Source organism: Oryza brachyantha, chromosome 11 (assembly GCF_000231095.2).
Source record: "Oryza brachyantha chromosome 11, ObraRS2, whole genome shotgun sequence".
Classification (NCBI taxonomy): domain Eukaryota; kingdom Viridiplantae; phylum Streptophyta; class Magnoliopsida; order Poales; family Poaceae; genus Oryza; species Oryza brachyantha.
This window is the reverse complement of record NC_023173.2, coordinates 5,287,439-5,305,258: the sequence shown is the minus strand read 5'-3', so window position 1 is coordinate 5,305,258 and position 17,820 is coordinate 5,287,439. Positions and strand designations below refer to the sequence as shown.

General features: G+C 41.2%; 3 protein-coding genes across 4 annotated transcripts; 2 read left to right on the top strand and 1 right to left on the bottom strand.

Moving 5' to 3' along the window:
* The first annotated feature begins 1,275 nt into the window (after positions 1-1,275).
* On the top strand, positions 1,276-2,981 carry LOC102707350. The gene is made up of 4 exons (XM_015842130.2): positions 1,276-1,314; positions 1,460-1,499; positions 1,601-1,722; positions 1,810-2,981. The coding sequence occupies exons 1-4, from the start codon at positions 1,276-1,278 to the stop codon at positions 2,839-2,841; spliced, it is 1,233 nt and encodes a 410-aa protein (XP_015697616.2). The 3' UTR covers positions 2,842-2,981.
* Positions 2,982-5,869: 2,888 nt separating this feature from the next.
* On the top strand, positions 5,870-13,724 carry LOC102710342 (la-related protein 6B-like). The gene is made up of 10 exons (XM_040528882.1): positions 5,870-6,437; positions 8,291-8,372; positions 9,634-9,728; positions 9,933-10,004; positions 10,081-10,160; positions 10,265-10,361; positions 11,233-11,280; positions 11,373-11,441; positions 12,542-12,682; positions 13,006-13,724. The coding sequence occupies exons 1-10, from the start codon at positions 6,066-6,068 to the stop codon at positions 13,393-13,395; spliced, it is 1,446 nt and encodes a 481-aa protein (XP_040384816.1). The 5' UTR covers positions 5,870-6,065; the 3' UTR covers positions 13,396-13,724.
* A 727-nt stretch (positions 13,725-14,451) lies between these two features.
* On the bottom strand, positions 14,452-16,196 carry LOC121055802. 2 transcript variants are annotated; one of them, XM_040529089.1, is made up of 2 exons: positions 15,882-16,196; positions 14,452-15,383 (listed from the first exon to the last, which is right to left on the bottom strand). In XM_040529089.1, exon 2 carries the CDS (start codon positions 15,117-15,119, stop codon positions 14,736-14,738), a length of 384 nt encoding a protein of 127 aa, XP_040385023.1. In that variant the 5' UTR covers positions 15,120-15,383; positions 15,882-16,196; the 3' UTR covers positions 14,452-14,735. The 2 variants fall into 2 exon arrangements, with proteins under 2 accessions (XP_040385023.1, XP_040385024.1); XM_040529090.1 differs by having other exon boundaries at positions 14,452-15,374.
* Positions 16,197-17,820: the final 1,624 nt, after the last annotated feature.

The following is a 17,820-nucleotide window of genomic DNA, read 5'->3' as shown; positions in this document are numbered from 1 at the left end:
CATGAGGCCCATATGTCAAGCTCTATCTCCTCATATCTTGCTCATCCGAGAGTGAGACAAGGCTGGGACAAAAGCGGTCGATAATGAGGTGGAACTGGAGACAGGGAGCAGAGTGGTGAACCTACCTATCTCCCCATTCTCCAACTCTATCTCCCCCCTACATAGGAGAAGCCCATGGTGGCACCACCGATGCTCATGATCGAGCTTTGTGCCTTTCCCCACAAAGGGAGGCAATGGTGGTGACTAACGAGTCCTTCACAAGCTTTTGTTCATCTTCTCGTTTGCTCATCCATACACGAAGAAAGAAAACAAGGAGAATAAGCACCACAAACTCACTCTCCACCGTCAACTATAACAATTGTGGTGTCATAGAGACTAGGCATGGCGACTCCTATCAGGTTCCATGGTCCTTGTTGCAAAACGGGGAATGGAGGTGGAGCAATTTGTGTCCTTAGCTGCCGCATCGAAGCAACTCTATTGTGCTATCCACCTCTCCTCCTTAGGGGTAGGCAGATGTGCCCGAACCGGTGCGAGGGGATCGCCATGCGCGACGTCCGGCTGAGGTACCGGCCGCCGGAGGGGGAGGAGAAGCAGCCGGCGGAGTCGGTCTGCCGGAACGCACAGGGGGTGGCATTTGGGGAGAACGATCCACCAAGCTGTCTAACCGAGTAGTGGCAAGGAGAGACTATCGCATTATCTTTTTTGGTGTTTATAATTTAAAATTTTAATATTAAACTTAGATTTAATTTTAGAATTTTTCTCCACTGAAGTTTTTTTTTTAAGTTTTTGATTCAAGACCGTTAAGAATACGTGTATAAAAATTTTATTTATAAATTATTTTTTGTTCATAAATATTTTGTATGATTTTTTTCTACAATCATCCCCTGTTTCAGAAAGGATGAAATGTTGACTTCTGCTAAAACAATTGACTCGCTTCTTATCAACGGAAAGACAAGAGAGAGTAACTGTCTTAAACATAAAGTCAACGTTTCGTTGTTGTGTTTGACGGGAGTCAACTCTCTCTTCTCGTCGAGAAAAGTTAAAAGGGCCGGCCTATTTGGGCCCAGCATTTCTGTCCGCCATGGGCCTGACTGACCGGTCAATGCGTTGACGGGAAGTCAAGTCTTTTTGGCTCGTCCTCTTCGTGGCAATTTTTTCGATTCGCGCGGGACGTGAGCTTCTGCTTTTCCCTTCGCGGGGCGCTTCGAATTTTCAGAGCGCGAACCCGGATCATCTTCTTCGTCTTCCTCACGGGCTGCCACCTCCGGTGCCGCCATGGCCGAGGTCTCCGAGGAATCCGCCGCCGCAATCCCGGTACATCCCCTTTCTCCTTCCCTCCCTGGTTGGCTCCCTCCATGCCCTTGCTTTCTTTACTGCTATTCCGTCGAGCTCTACACGCCGGCGAAATTGATCAACTCTTTGGGATGCAGACCCCTCGCGTTGGCGATTCTTCCTGCAGGCGCATGGATGCAGCTCGCAACCGCTCTCGTTCCCACCCCGTGGGTCCATTTCTACCCTCTGACGGATTCTGACATTCCTTGATACGCAAATCTGGGATCTTTCGCTCGTGCTCATGTCATTTTCCGGTGTTTTTCGTCAGAGCCGCCGGATATCAAGAACTGGTTCTCGATCTACGAGTATGAGTCACCGGAGTTACCGGAGCTGCCTGGTGGCGGCCATGGCGGCGATAGCAGCATCGAGACCCAGGATCCATTGGAGAACGTAAAATGCTTGCGCCTTTTTTGGTTCTATCAGATCATAATGCTCGATTTACCCCTATCTTACTGCCCATTCTCGCCCATGATCCCAATCCAGGTAGGCTTGGCCGGGCATTCGTTCTTGGAATGCACCGCTCATGATGATGATGATGATGGTGACGCTGTTTTGAGCATTAACCAATTCGGAGGACGCCGATACGAGCGTGAGGTTTCTGACACAAGAGATCTGATCCCCACTGGTAGCAGGAGCACCGTGGAGCGTGGCGGGAAGAGGAAGCAAAACTTGCGGAGCTTGTTCGGAGATGGTTTTCTTGACAGTGTCAGCAAGTCTTGTGGAACTGAAAGTCACGCGGTGTTGCCTGTGCAAAGAAATGAGGCCTTGGCTCCGCCAGATTGCAACGCAATGTGCTTGCCTGATGATACTCAAGAAGGCGCAATCGAAAACCTCGAACTGGTGGTGGGCTATAATGGCATCGATTCAGCTGATACTCAAGATGGTTCCCAGGGTGGTCAGGAGACAGAGCACAGCAGACTGTCAATTGGTGATACTATTAGTTTGAGTTCATCTCATACTGAAAAGGGTACCCCAAAAGATGGTAATAATGAGCACAGCAAACTGTTAGCTCATTGTACGGGTACAAGCATAGATCACAGAGAAAGCCAGTTCCAAGAAGATGGCATGGAGAACAGCGTGCGACCCATCAATTGTAATGGCATCATCATATCTGACACACATGAAAACTCTACAGGGGAAGAAATTTGTCGTGGCAACAGCACAAAGGGTGATAAAGAGCAGGAAGAAACATCTGCAGCTGATGGTTTTGTGGCCATCAGGAGGAAGAAGAAGAAACCGGAACAAGAAACGAAGACGAACAGAACCCTTAAGCCCCCAATGAAAAGAGAGAATGCAAGATCGCAAGAGAAGCACGACATTGTGAAACAGAAGGGGCGCAATGGTAGAAGCCTCTTGGCAGACAAGACTAATGTTTCAGAGCCAGAAGTAACAGCTGCTATATCAGCAGAGCTCCGTGGGAAATGGAAGTGCCCTCGCAAAGGAAAGCCCTATGTTGGTCCTCCCCTGAAACAGCTGTGGTTGGAACAATGGGTGCACCGGGGGGATTGAAACATATGCGTTCTTCACGTTGAAGTGATCCTGTTGCATGTTTCAGTTTTGGTATTTTGGCACAGCCTGTTGTAAGAGTGCATGCTTTTTTCTTGCTTCGATGCTTATCATCCTGTTATCCATTGCACTACTAGGTTAAATTTACGAGCTTTTTTTATCATCCTTAAGACTTATCTTGAGTTACCAAATATTATAGCGTAAAATTCTGGTATCTTAAGGTAGTATAAAATGTGGTAACTCAAGTTATTTTTTCATGTACGGCAAAAAGCTCTAAGTTCACTGTTTGCCAAAACACTATTGCTGATATAATCTTTAGAGCAAGTTGTTGAACAAATGTGTCTCTTCTTTAGTTGTGCTATTCGGTTTTTTTTTTATCCTTCAGCCTTTCGCTGATTGGTCAGTTGGGCAACTTAGGACTAATTTTGCTTGCCACACTGGATGATAAAACGAGCTATATAAATCTTGCTTGGCATTTTTACTCGACTGCTCGATTCTTTTAGAGTTACGTAAATGGTTAGTTCGTGGTGAATATGATGATAGTGGATTCACATGATATAAGGAAATTTGCTTGAGTACATGATAGAGTGACAGTAGCATGCTACGTACTCCCTCCGTATGAAAATATTTGATGTTGGCTAGTCCATTTTTGAACTAGCCAACATCAAATAAAAATGTTGGGAGGGAGTACGTAAGTACCAACATATCCCTAGCAGGTGTGTATAAAGAGTAAGGCTTCTCAAAACAAAAATTTTCACGTTGTCACGTGGAATATTTGAACACATGCATAGAGTATTAAATGTAGAAAAAAATCAATTACACATATTGCGTGTAAATTATGAGATGAATCTTTTAAGACTAGTTATGCTATGATTTGACAATGTAGTGTTACAGTAAATATTTGCTAATGACAGATTAATTAGGCTTAATAAATTCACCTCGCAGTTTCCTAGTGGAATCTGTAGTTTATTTTTTTATTAGACTACGTTTAATACTTCAAATATGTATCTGTATATCCGATGTAATATTCAAACTCAAAAAATTTTCCAACAGGACCTAAGCTTATGCACTTGGGGAGCAGGGTTTACCAAACTGACGGTAGTAGTATCATGGTAATCACACTAAATTAAAAAATAAATTTATTTATATTTTTGTTAAGATTTTTTTTGGGTTTATTGCATGGAAAGGGAAACCTGCTCACCAGTAGGTGAGTCTGAGAGTACGGAGGGAAAAAAAAAAGAAAAAGGGCTCTTTGAAACACGGTATTGAAAAAAAGTAAGGAAAAAAAAAGGAAAAACACAGAATTTGGACGTGATTGCAGGGTCGAAACACTAAAGCAGACTAGTAATGTACCCGTGCTATCGTTACGATGTTAACTATATCAATCGTTAAATTTTATTATATATATTTTATATGAAAAGCAATTAGGTTTAAAATCAATCCAAGTTACATATTATATTTATAATCATAAAGTACAAATTGTATGATCTGCATATATATATATATATATACATAGAAAAATAATATAATGTTACAACACTAAATATCATGTGTTGTTGGTATAAAGAATATCAAAACATAGGTATTAAGTAAACAAATTAGTTGGATCTATCATTTAGCATTAGCAGATTATCAACACAGGGAAAAAAATACAAGAACAATTATTTGAATACACTGCAATAACAACGTATGAATCAAATTAGAGAAATAGAATCAAATGAATTTTTTTCAAGAGGTTTAAGCTATTGCTAACTCTTAACTTTCCTTCAAAGTGTTTTCATTCTTTAGGAAGACGAAATAAAAATAACTTAATACCCATGTTTTGCTACGGATAAAAATATGATTTATACGTATCTAGTATTGCATATTTGGAGTTTTTTTTCTAATATGGATGATGCTCTATTCTTAGATAATGACATAAATTATATACCGGAGTAATATTTTCCTCTCACATACTCTATTTTAAGGATAGATGATGAGATGGAGTATTCGCTGGAAATGCTCTTAGAACAAACCAAGGAGATCATCTGTCCTAAAATAGATGATTTGAGAGAAAAAAAAGTTCTAGCAGCTTATTTATCCAATCATTCAAAAATAAAACATCATTTATATTGAAAAGACAAACTCTACGTAGGTATATTCTCTCCGCTCCCTATATCTCAACATCCAATCATAAGGAAAAAAAACAATAACAATGTGATAAGGTTGTTGCAAAATATATACTTATAAAAAATTTATAAACGATGGTATATGCATGTTCTGTTGTAGGGATAATTGATATAAGTAAAAAAAATCTATTTTAGATGATATTTCAATTATAATATATATGATAAAATTTAAATAAAGTCATGTTTAGTTCCCAAAAAGTTTTCCCAAAACATCACGTCAAATTTTTGGACATCTAAATGGAGCATTAAATATACATGAACATTAAAACTAATTACACAGTTATGAGAGAAATCGTGAGACGAATCTTTTGATGCTAATTAATACATGATTAGCCATATATGTACTAATGACATATTAATTAGGCTCAAAAGATTCGTCTCGTAGTTTCTTAGTGAGATCTATAATTTATTTTATAATTAAGCTACGTTTAATACTTTAAATACATGTCCACTTATCCGATATGATGTTTTTTTTTAAAAAAATTACTAACCGAACGCTGCAAAAACTCCCACACTGCTATATCAAGACTTCAAGAGCATCCTAGGTGACCAACAAAAAGACAGCCAAAGGAGCGACGCCGCGCGGGTGCGGTCCGCCTCGCCTCGCCTCGCCTCGATCCAATCAATCCTCCCCCTGGCCCCACCCCTCAGTGACCCTCCCCCGACTCCGTACGCCCCGCCCATACACCCGCTCCGCCTCGCCTCACCCATCTCGAGGCCAAATCGTACGTACCGCGCCGTGCACCGGGTCCACGCAAGGTAGCCCCGCGCGGGTCGCCTTCCCTTTCTCCGATCGGACGGACGCAGGCGCAGCGGGTGGTGGCCGCGGCGCCGGATTCCCCTCCCGCGTTATAAATATATCCGACCTCGCCGGCGCCCCCGCGACCGTCGGGAAATCCCCTGCTTCTCCGCCGCGGCGCCGGCGCACTTGTCTGTCTCTACCCTGCCTGCCACCGCTGCTACTGATCACGCCTACTGCTGCTGCTGCTAGCCTGCTACTACCAACTGAACTTCTGCTAGTGCTTGCTGCTGCGGGGGCGCGGGAAGCGGAACCCTAGAATGTCGCAGCAGGAGGCGGCGGATCCGGCGGCGGGGGAGGAGCAGCCGGGGGAGCTTCCGCGGAGCGGCTCCTCTAGCCGGCTCAACGCGCGGGCGCCGGAGTTCGTGCCGCGGGCGGCGGCGGCGCCCCCGCCGCCGCCGCCGGTGATCCGCGTGTTCGCCGCCGCGCCGCCCCCGCCCCCCGCGGCGTTCTTCGCCGCGGTGCCCCCTCCGCCCCCGCCGCCGTTCGAGTACTACCCGCCGGTCGGGGGCGGGTTCGGTGCGCCGGTGGAGCACGAGGCGGAGGCCGAGCAGGCGCCGCCGGCGCAGGGCCAGCAGCAGCCGGCGAGGGACGGGATCTCCGACGACGTGGTGCACAAGATCACGAAGCAGGTGGGTGCTCCTGTGCCTTCGCTTGCTGTGCTGTGCTGTCCCTATTGGATTGGTGCGATTAGATCAGGAAGGAGATTGGGTCGTACATCTTTCACTCACACGGTAGTATGCTGGAAGCTTACTGATTCCCTAGTAAATCAGAAATTTAGTAACTTTAAGAGTGTCTGCTCATTCGGTTAACTTCGATGCGCTAGGATTGGAGGCTAAGGATTGGACGACACTGAAAATTATTCCTTTTGCACGCGTGCTCAGGGTGGGGTATGTCCCTATGGCTGGGAAGTCATCTGTACTTCTGATTGAACTCAGTCAAAGCTGTATATGGATGTAGATGTAGTTGCAAGGGGTCAAGTATTCCCATTATGTTGGATGTAGTTGCAACTTGCAAGGTATTAAGTATTCCTGCGATGTTTGCTTGCTGGTAGTTGCAGCTTGCGAGGTATTAAGTATTCCCCTGTTGTTTGCCTGCCAGTAATGTTTATGGGGGATGTTTCATGGCTGATGCTGTTATTTCTTAGGTAGTGAGTCCGCCAAAATTCAGGTTGGTCCTTAGTTTTTGTTCTGTGTAGTGTTTTGACTTATGACTTAAGATCCTAAGTGTCTAGCTGTTTTTCTGTTTTATAACCTATTCTTTTATCTTCTCCTATCTGAACCTAATGCACTTAAGTTCATGCTGTTAACCACTTAGGGCCTATTCGTTTTGGAGGAAAAAAAAGATTGGATTCCTATGAAAGCCATTTGGTTTGTAGAATAAGGTATAGGAAAAGCAAAGGAAGTTTTCCTTTCCTACATGTTGCAAAGAGAAAACATAGAAAAATTTCCGTCCACTCAAACCTCATGGAAACTTTCCTATGGATTGATGTGGACATGCATTCCTATTCCTGCACTTCTCCTATTCCCATGGGTTAAAAGTCCTCCAAACTGAATAGACTATTATTGTGAATATTTACATATGTCCAGTGTATCTTCAATGCTCAATTACTCTAGTGTAGGCTCACGTTTCCATGTGTCGTTTTGAGTATGTGACTCGGTTACCTTACTACTCCATGCATTCGGAGAATAGCTGTTGTTCTGGCTTGATTCCAGAAGGTCAAGAAAACCAGATATTTTGGTTCTCTCAGGCTGCTTCTTCCACTTATGCCATAATTAGCTCTGCATGCACATAGTTTTATTTGGCAAAAGTTAGTGGTAGCCCTTTGTGCATGCATGTTTAGTTCTGCACACAAAGAGGGGAGGGGGGGGGGGGGGCAGCAGTACGTAGTAAAGAAATGAGAATTAGGAATTAATGGATAGATGTACATTAATAGCGATAAAAGGATCTAGAACATATTCCTTGGTTTTCTGAACATCTGGTGTTAGCAACTAGATGGAGTACTTCCATTTGAATTATTAATTATGTTTTGAGAATCTCTACTTACCTATCCCTTGGCGTTTCTTATCTTCTTTTGTTCAAATAATGTCGATTTTCTGACTAGTTTGATATGAATGCCAACAGTCAGTATTGAAATTACATACTTACACCTCCATGTTTTCGCTTATGCTTATAAGCCGAAATTGAATTTTTAACCTTAAATTTGGAGTAGCTTTTGGGTTCTTTTTTTCATTGTAGTTTATTTTTCAGCCTTGGCTTTTAGATCGCTAAGAACATATATATAGAAAAATTTTATTCATAAAATATTTTTTATTTGTAAATATGCTGTTTGGTTTTTTCCTAGAATAAGCCAAACGATCACCCCCTTAGTCTTGCAACCATTAGTGTTAAACCCTGAGAAAGAGAACACTGTTGCTTTTATTTTGTATTGCAATGAAACTTCTAGTTCCTACAATGCCTTATTTCACAAATTGAAATCTTGTAGGTGGAGTATTATTTCAGTGATATAAATCTAGCCACTACGGAACATTTGATGAGGTTCATTACTAAGGATCCGGAAGGATATGGTGAGTTGAATGCTGTAATCTGAAGCTTTTTTTTCCAGAATTACATTGCACATCTATTTTCAATCCTGTTATTCAGCTAATAATTGTGTATATCTAAGAAATCTGTTCTATAGCATCCCCTCTCTTCACAAATACCAGTAACACTTGACAACAGAGGCCAACCTAGGCAATTATTTGGTTTTATCCAATGTGGCCGATCTGCCATAGGAAACAAACTCAACACAATTTTGAGCGACCAAACATAGTGTTAGAGGAATAAATACATGGAAAGTGGGAATGCACACATATTTAAATGCAAGATAAGTATTTCTGAATCAACTGGTCAGATGATACAAGTATTATTAGAAGGATGGAGTAACATTTAGAAGATGAAGAGAATAAATTCAGCTTTCCAATATATACTCATATGCTACCTATGTTTTATCAGATATTTTGCTTTCTTGCTTTGTTGATGTCTGGTATATGCATTTTCTCATACACTCCCTCTGGTCCCAAATACGTTTTGTTTTGAACAAGCATTAGGCAGATTTTTCAAAATTGTTAGTATGAATGTTTTTTAAGAAATAAAAATATATAGACTGGCTACATGGTGATCATATACTATATAATTGTCCCAGAATGTACTTTCATGATGTTAACTTTAATAGATTTTTATGAAAGTACTACAATAGAAATTAGTGGTCAAAGTTACATTTGGGAGGCTGAGTTGATGTTCTAACCAACATGTATTTAGCACTGGTGGGGTGTGTCTTAATCTGGATAAGATTTTCTGTTGAATAATCGGAATAAGACTGATTCATTATATTTCAATTTGTAGTAAAGGAACCAACTAGACAGTGTTTTTAGTTGAAAATTTGAACATAAATATTTATATATATTATCACGTGTGCAATAGATTGGTTTCCATGAGTCCTTGTAATTTAATTCTTAATTTTCTAAATTAAGTTAAAAGGTTACAGGATTGCTAATTATAATATTTGTTTTTATTAGATATATATATATTCAACTAACTAGTCTTAGTGCAGATATCAACTCCAGCTGTTATTTCAGTTTTCTAATTATTTTCATTTCAGTACTTCCTCATTTTCTTTTGTGGCGTTCATTTGTATTTAATGTGTGGGAAGATGTTACCTTTGGTATTTTAGGCACGCTTATAAAAATGATATAACTAAAAATAAACTTAATGATGCTAGGACAAGGCCAATATAAATCTGTATCGAGTACTATACGGTAAACTGATGTGTCTTCTCACTTAATGCAGTTCCAATATCAGTTGTTGCTGGTTTCAAGAAGATTAAAGCTTTGATACAAGGTAACGCAATGCTTGCATCAGCTCTACGGACATCATCAAAGCTCGTAAGTTTACAACTGTGTTATATCCTGTGGCTTTAATGCTTGATCTTGCAATGTACACTTTATTCTAAAGTTGTCTTGTTTAGCAATGGGCTACAAGGCATCACCACATCAGAATAGTGGAAACATTCATCTACAGCTGCTTATGTCTTTCCTGTGTAAAATGCAAGTTGCTTATGTCACATAATTATTTGGTCGTACATGCAGGTTGTTAGTGATGATGGAACAAGGGTAAAACGTGAGCAGCAGTTTACAGAGTCAGATTTAGAAGAGCTCCAGGTAACCATACCCTAGATTGCTTTTTATGAAAGAAGTGTGGGATAGTCAGATGAAGAACACTTCACCTGTCTTGTAGGCCCGAATTGTTGTTGCAGAAAATCTTCCAGATGATCATTGCTACCAGAATCTCATGAAGCTTTTTTCAACTGTTGGCAGGTAAAGGTTTATCTAGCTAGGTCAATGTAATATGCAACTCTTCCTTCCAACCATAACATAGTTCTACATATATCTGTTTCGATTTATGCTTTTCTATGTTCCAGTGTCAAGACAATTCGAACATGCTACCCTCAGACCCCAAATGGCACTGGTCCAGTTACTAATAGATCCGCCAAGCTAGATATGCTTTTCGCTAACAAGGTAATTATGTTTCATGTTTCTGTTTCTCAAACACCATTTCTTTATCAATCACTGGGTTCTAGCAGTTCCCATATGAATCTTCCTGAACAATGTATTCCTGCACAGTAGCAAGAATTATTGAGCATCATACAAATATTAAAGATCTATGGAAATTAAATGTCTATTGAGTATTTAGAAAAAAACTTGAGTGGTTTAACTCCATTACAACACCTGGTCCTTGCAAGTGAAACATCCTTGTTCCTTTGGCCCGTTTTGGGGGAGCTCAAGATTGTAAGAAGCGGCTGGTGCGAAGCTAGCTGGTGAGAATCTGGAAAAGTTGGGTTTCCCAACTTCTGACTTCTAGTTTATTTTTTAGTTGGAATCTGGATCAGAGTTTGGACTGCTTAGGGGAGCTGGAGATTATTGGAGAAGCTACAGCTCCTAGAAGCTCCCCCAAATAGAGCCTTTATCGGGTTCATAGTCTGATTATGATGCATGAAATTTTGGAAATCCGATTGCCCTCTCGACCTATGTTTTTTTTTTTCTGTTTGCGCTGGATTGCATGAATAAAATCATAGCATAATTGATGTCTTGCTTTATCTTCTTATGTATTGTGAGAAAAAAACTGTATATTCTAAATATATGTGCACGTATATTCATGATTTCATTTCAGCATTTTCATGGGGAAAAGTATTTCATCATTTTTTCAACATAGGTCCTGATGAAATGATGGATAAATGTAATATGTAATAGTGAGACATTAATTCTCTTGGTTCAAATTAATAAGATTCTTTGTTAACAGGAATTTTTTTTTTGTTATGTAGTCTTGACATATATCGCTACACTTTGTCATTGTTTTCTTGTCAAATTAATATATTTCCCTTGATGACAGCTGCATGCTTTTGTTGAGTATGATACTGTCGAGGATGCTGAGAAAGCGGTATGAACCATTACATGATGCATTTTCAATATTTGTGAATATGATCACTTTTGCACATGCATCATTTCTGATGTTTGCTTCATTCTATGCAGATTGTAGAACTTAACGATGAGAGGAACTGGAGAAATGGGCTAAGAGTTCGATTGTTGAATACTTGCATGGTAACCATTGGATTAGTCAATTGCACATGAGAGTTCGGTACTTTGGTGCTCAAGTGCATATGCAAACGTCATGCTAATATGCACTTGTTATGTATGTGTTGTTTTACCTGTCTGAGAGAACTTTTGCTGGTTTTGATGTGTATGAATCTGTTTTAATGGCAAGAGACCATGATTTAATCTAATCCTTAGAATAGATCAAACCTTGCGGACATATTCAATCAAAAGGTACTTAACATTGATCCATGGAACATCTAATAGAGCATGAAGTCAATTAATCTATCCAGCTTTCAATACACAAGATGTAGAGGAATTGCACTAGCGCACTCATAATAGTGTTACATTTCAGATTTGCTCACAAGTATGGCACAATCAGTTGTTATGCCCCCAATTCCTTGATCACTATCCCACTTTGATTCCAACCATCCATGAATATTAATAACTGATCAAATGGGGACCTTTCATCTCATATATTGTCCAATATTAGAGACAGGTCTAGAGAAGCCATATGCAAAAATATGGGGAAAATTTGACACCATGGTATATAGGTTGATGTGTTTCAACTTATGACATTATAAGTTTAACTTACTGCTAACATTTGTGAGTGCAACCTACTCAAGAAATTGTAAACATGCACAGCAGAGCAACAGATAAGTCATATTTATCTAAATGCCAAATGGGCATTTGACTAGAGGACCACGGGCAGTTCAGTGCTGAAATAAGCATTATTCTATTCTATCAGAATGGACAATTATTGTTTATAATCTGTGATAGCAATATATGCCATTTTTAGACTTAATTTGAACTTCAAAGTAAGAAGTTTCCCCAATTATTTGACTTCTTTTTTAATACCAATATATTTTGACCTACTATACAACAATTGGCTTCATCATGCAGACAATTCTTCCTATATTTTGTTTGTATTCGGTACAACAATGATGTAGTGTAATTTATGTGTGCAGTGCTGTCCGTAAATTGGATGCATATCTCAAAATGATTATGCAGTTTAATGCATGTCATTAATGTTTGCTTAATTTGTTTGCATAATGCAAAAGAAAGATTTCTCCCTACCTTCTAATATTCGTCCTTTTTTTGTGGTTTAGACAAAGGGAGGTAAAGGGAAAAAGGGCTGTCATGATGTTAGTGATGGACATGGTGTGGAGGATGATGTTTCCACTTCTAACCAATCAAATGAGAAACATGGAGAAGAAGCACAACAACCAGATGGACAGGGAGAGCAATTGGTAAGATTTCCATTTTAATTTATATAATCCTTTATTTGAAAACAGTAAAAAAATAAACAAAGAACAGTGCTTTACTTTTTTTTTTCTGAATAAGAGAAAACAGTGCTGTACTATTGTAGTGTTTCCAAATGTGCACACAATTTATTTCAAAATATGAACCCAATGTGGCTCATGCAAAAAATCAAGTTACATCACAATTAATGATTCTCTGTCTTTTCAAGTTCATGATTGGTTGGACAACTTTTATCTAGTTTTGTGTACCTATGATTGTTAAAAATGCTATGCGCCCAAAGAATCGAAGACAATTTACTGTTTCTGCACAGCCTGATGAAAGCGCGGGGGATATGGGCCGAGGTCGTGGCAAAGGCCGTGGGCGTGGAGGTAGAGGCCGAGGGCACGGCTACCACTACCACAACAACAATCAACAGCACTACCACAACCATCAGCAGCATAATAATCACCAAACCAGCAACAGCCGGAGTTCTTCTGCCCATCCAGTCGGAACACCGCCATCCAACCATCCTGCCAAGAACGAGCAGCAGCAGCAGCAGCAGCAGCAGCAGCAGACGCAGACACAGCCACAGCCACCGGCAGGAGCTAGCAAGCAGCCTCCAGGGCCTCGCATGCCTGACGGAACGCGCGGATTCGCCATGGGCAGAGGGAAGCCACAGACGTCGTCTTCTTCACCCAGCGCGTCCGCCAGTGAACCTTAAACCTCAAAACACGCCATGATCACGAGACGCAGCGCTTGCTGTATGTGTGTTTGTCATGTTGATAGAGAGATACCGGCGAGAGAGACTTGTTTTTTATAAAGTCTGTCCTTGGGATGCTGCTGCCTCTTCTGTTGTGTGTTTCTGTACACGTTTCTTGTTTTTGTGTGTGCCGTGTGTAACTACTTCTAAACCACAGGTTGCGCACACCGTTTGCGTGATTCGTGTGGGTGTCACTTTGCAGCTCTGATTTTGCCATTTTTGCCACCCTGACTGTAAAAGCTGATGCGAAAAAGAATAGGGAAGGAGAACATAGTAAGATATGTTGATGATGTTTCCTGTGCTGTTACTCTGTTGGTCTCCTTGTTTTATTACTCGTCTGGAGATTGGTTGTGGTGTCGTTTATACCTTATTTTTTGAAAGCGATGGAATTGGCATTTTCGTAAATAGAAACTTACCACTGTAATGTCGTTTAATTAACTTCCAAAATATAATGTGCGAGAACAAATGGTAAGAGGTTTTTTTGGGAGGCAAATGCTAGGAATTTTGGAGGTTTGTTTTTCAGGGCATATTTGGTTGAAACTTCAGCTTAGGCTCGCCGTGGCAGCAAGCAAAGCTCTACAACAATATTTCCTTTAAGACTTTTTGATCTTGGATTTATACATGTGCTAATGAATTTAGACACATATACAAAATAAATATATTGATATATGAATGAATTTAGACAACACAGAAAGTTTTATAATATGGAACGGAGAGAGTACCAATGACTGTCATGCCTAAAGCTAAAGCTTGAGGCATCTAAAAATTAACCAAACAAACACTACCTTAAAATCATGTTCTATTGGCACGACCTGTCAAAACACTTTTATGTTGCACTCCTAATGCATGAAGAATTGCATACTAAGAGGTAATTTATTAGTGTCTACATATTTTGCCTATAGTAAACATGGCCATAGCCCTGCATCGGTTTTAATAGAAATCGGCGTGAGCCCAAAACATCAAGAATTAGCATCCTTCAGTTCGCAGCCTAAAACGTCAACAATTTGGAAACTGGAGAGAATAGATGGGATTACTGGAAACACAAAATCGTTGATAAATGTTACTATTACAAACACAAGAGAAAAAAAAATCCAATCTTGGTGATCAATCGCAGCATGTACATGCCATTACAAAAGACTAACCAGCAAGCAAGCAGACAGTACCAATGGATGAAGAAATGCAAAAACTGATTGATGAATGAATGATTCAACTACAAAGCCAAGAAGTCATCTTGGAGATCAATGGCAGTGTGCTCGTTTGTCACAGAAGACTAATTCTGGTAACCTAGCTAGACGAAGAAACTATGGCTTCTCGCCGCCGGCGCGCCCTGCCTCGATCTGCTCCGCCGCCGCGAGCGGGTGGACCTTGACGGCGCCGCCGCTCATCATTCCATCCGCCTGGGCGAGCAGGCGCGTGATCCGAGCGAATTTCCACCTGCGGTCGAACTCGTAGGAGAGGGCCAGCTCCAGGTTGATGCCGCCGTAGCGGCTCACGTCGACGGAGCCTCCGCGGCCGCCGTCGTAGGTGTACATCGCCGCCAGGTGCAGCGCCACCTGCTCCTCCACCCACCGCCTCTTCTCTGCCTCGTACCGCCTCCGCTCCGCCTTCCGCTGCTGCGACCGCGCGCCCCTCGCCGCCTCCGACGGAGGATGGAAGCAGCCCGCCAGCACCGACATGATCGCCATGGGACTGCGCCGGTGAGCTCGCCTGCGCTAGGGTTTATCTCGCGACTCTCTTGGTTGTGTGGTTGCTGTCAGCTCGATCGATCGAGTGCTCGAGGCGTGATGGTAAGCTGAGCCTAAATAGCTGGCCGGGACGAGTGGCGCCAAATGCGAATCGGATTGGGAACTTCAAACGGAAAACCAGTCGGATTCAGATGCTCCGAATCGGAGAAGACGACGACGACGAATAGCTACAGATGGTTCACTCACGTACGGAACCTGTATTTTCTGAAACAAAATTAATTAATTAATCAAGTTAACTGGTTATATTGTTGTAAACTATAAGATTAACAACTAGTTATAAAGTCCTAATGATACAAAGATTTGTGATCTTTTACTGATGAACTCGCGAGCTTTCCTACGAAAGCACACGAGCTAAAAGTTTAGCTTAATTTGCTCGGCTCATTAGGACTACGAGCTCGAGTCAAGCTCAATACAAGTCGGTCCAAAGCACGAGCTTTTAAGCTTTTTATCCACCTCTGGCTGTATATAATCCATCAAGTTAATCCTATGGGTATATATGTCTGCGCGCACCTTGTGGTCTATTCTTCTCGTAGAATTAACTTATACACAATCTATTAGTCTTCACTATAATTTTATTTTAGAACACATTTCGTGGAGTTAATGGATGGATGGATATTGAGTTGGCTTCGGCTCGTTTAGCTCACGAGTCATGATTAGTAGGTAATTGATAGAGTTTTGGGAGCAACGGAGAAGGACGCTCACCTTATTGAAGCCGCGCATAGCATAGAACGAGCTCCAAGTTGCCATCGCACATAGGACGAGCTTGATAGGATGATGGCTAGTGCTAGGGGCAAGCTGCGCCTATGCCTGAATGCCTCAGATACTGCACTTGGCGTTGGATTGGATTTCTAAAGTGACGAATGGGGAAGAGAGTTGGTGGCAGTAGGCCTTTGTTTTCGATCTATTAGCATTGTTGGGCTGCCATTGAGTGTTAGGCCTGGTCGCGAGAAGGGCTATTTGGATCATTTGGCTCATTTCGTCATTCAAAAATCATATGACAGTAGCATACTGATGAAATATTAGTCATTCATAAATCAAAGAGCGGTAGAATAGCAATGAAATATTAAGAAAATGAATAGGGAATTGAAAATTTTACTTACTCAAGATCAAAACTAAGAGAGGGAGGAGCAGCCCATAACCAAGTAGCCAACCACTGACAGGCAAGTAGGCAGAGCCAGTAAGGCAGGGGCACTGGGGCAGGGCCGGCGGGGCTGGTAGGCAGGGGCCAAGAGGGTGTGCGGAAAAGAGGCAGCTGGTCATGGATGAGTTGTTGGATGAATTGGCTAGTACTAAATTGTTTTCCAAGTTAGATTTGAAAGTTGGTTATCCTCATATCAGGATGGTGAAAGAGGATGAGTATAAAACAACTTTCAAGACCCATCACGGTTAGTTTCAATTCTAGGTTATGCCCTTTGGTCTTACTAATGCTCCATCAACTTTTTACTAATGAATTCTATTTTTGCCCCTTTTCTGAGACAATTTGTTCTAGGTTCCATGGATGATATATTGGTATGTAGTCCTGCTATGGATAGCCATTTGTCTCATCTTGAACAAGTGTTTAAGGTTTTGAGGCAACATAAGTTGTTTGCCAAGCTGTCTAAATATTCTTTACCTGCACTAAATTGGATTATTTAGGACATATCATCTCTGATCAAGATGTGACCACTGATCCTGATAAAACATCAGCCATGTTGGCATGGCCTTCACCAACATCTGTCATAGAGCTGTGAAGTTTTTTAGGGCTCACTGGTTATTATCGGAAGTTTGTGAAGGGTTATAGTATTATAGCTCAACCTCTCACTATGTTGTTGATGAAAAAAGTTTTTCAATGGACTGAGTAGGCTCAACATGCGTTTGAGCAGTTAAAATTGGATATGAGCAGTACTCCAGTGTTAGCCCTACCTAATTTTCATTTGCCATTTGTCCTAGAGACACATGCATGTGCTTTCAGTATTGGAGCTATGCTCAGTCAACAAGATCATCCTATTGCTTACTACAACAAGACATTGGGGCCTCAGAACCAAAAGTTATCCATTTATGAGGAGTTTTTGGCTATTATGATGGCTATTGAAAAGTGGTGTTGCTATCTCTCTCGAGGTCCATTCACTATTTGAACTGATCACAAAAGTTTGTCATTTGGATGATCAAGTGTTGGGTACTGAGCTACAACAGAAAGCTATGACTAAATTGTTGGGTTTACCATACACTTTTCAATATAAAAAGGGTGGCAAGAATGTCGTCGCTAATGCATTGTCTAGGATTCCTCCTCATTCTCACCTTTCTGTAATCTCTGTGGCTTAGCCTGTGTGGATTCAGGAAGGGGCTAATTCTTATGCTGTTGATTCTCACACTCAGAAGTTATTGGCCGAGTTGGTCGTTCATTTATCCCAATGGTTATTCTTTATCTGATGGTTTGATTAGATACCGGTGTAAGATCTGGATTGGGGCTAATAGTGGGTTATAGTGCAAAATTATCAATGCTTTTCATGCATCTCCAGTTGGTGGCCATTTAGGAATTGCAGCTACTCATCAACACATGATGAAATTGTTTACTTGGTTCGAACTTAAATCTAATATCGATAGTTTTGTCAAACAATGCCAGTTTTGTCAACAGACAAACATGAGCATGGTAAGCTACCAG

Excerpts from the sequence above, each read along its gene's own strand:
- LOC102707350 (XM_015842130.2), top strand. The coding sequence starts at position 1,276 with ATGGCCGAGGTCTCCGAGGAATCCGCCGCCGCAATCCCG. Across the intron at positions 1,315-1,459 it reads AATCCGCCGCCGCAATCCCG|GCGCATGGATGCAGCTCGCA; the intron begins GTACATCCCCTT and ends TTCTTCCTGCAG. Across the intron at positions 1,500-1,600 it reads ACCGCTCTCGTTCCCACCCC|AGCCGCCGGATATCAAGAAC; the intron begins GTGGGTCCATTT and ends GTTTTTCGTCAG.
- LOC102710342 (XM_040528882.1), top strand. The coding sequence starts at position 6,066 with ATGTCGCAGCAGGAGGCGGCGGATCCGGCGGCGGGGGAGGAGCAGCCG. Across the intron at positions 10,005-10,080 it reads CAGATTTAGAAGAGCTCCAG|GCCCGAATTGTTGTTGCAGA; the intron begins GTAACCATACCC and ends CCTGTCTTGTAG. Across the intron at positions 11,281-11,372 it reads TCGAGGATGCTGAGAAAGCG|ATTGTAGAACTTAACGATGA; the intron begins GTATGAACCATT and ends CATTCTATGCAG.
- LOC121055802 (XM_040529089.1), bottom strand. The coding sequence starts at position 15,119 with ATGGCGATCATGTCGGTGCTGGCGGGCTGCTTCCATCCTCCGTCGGAG.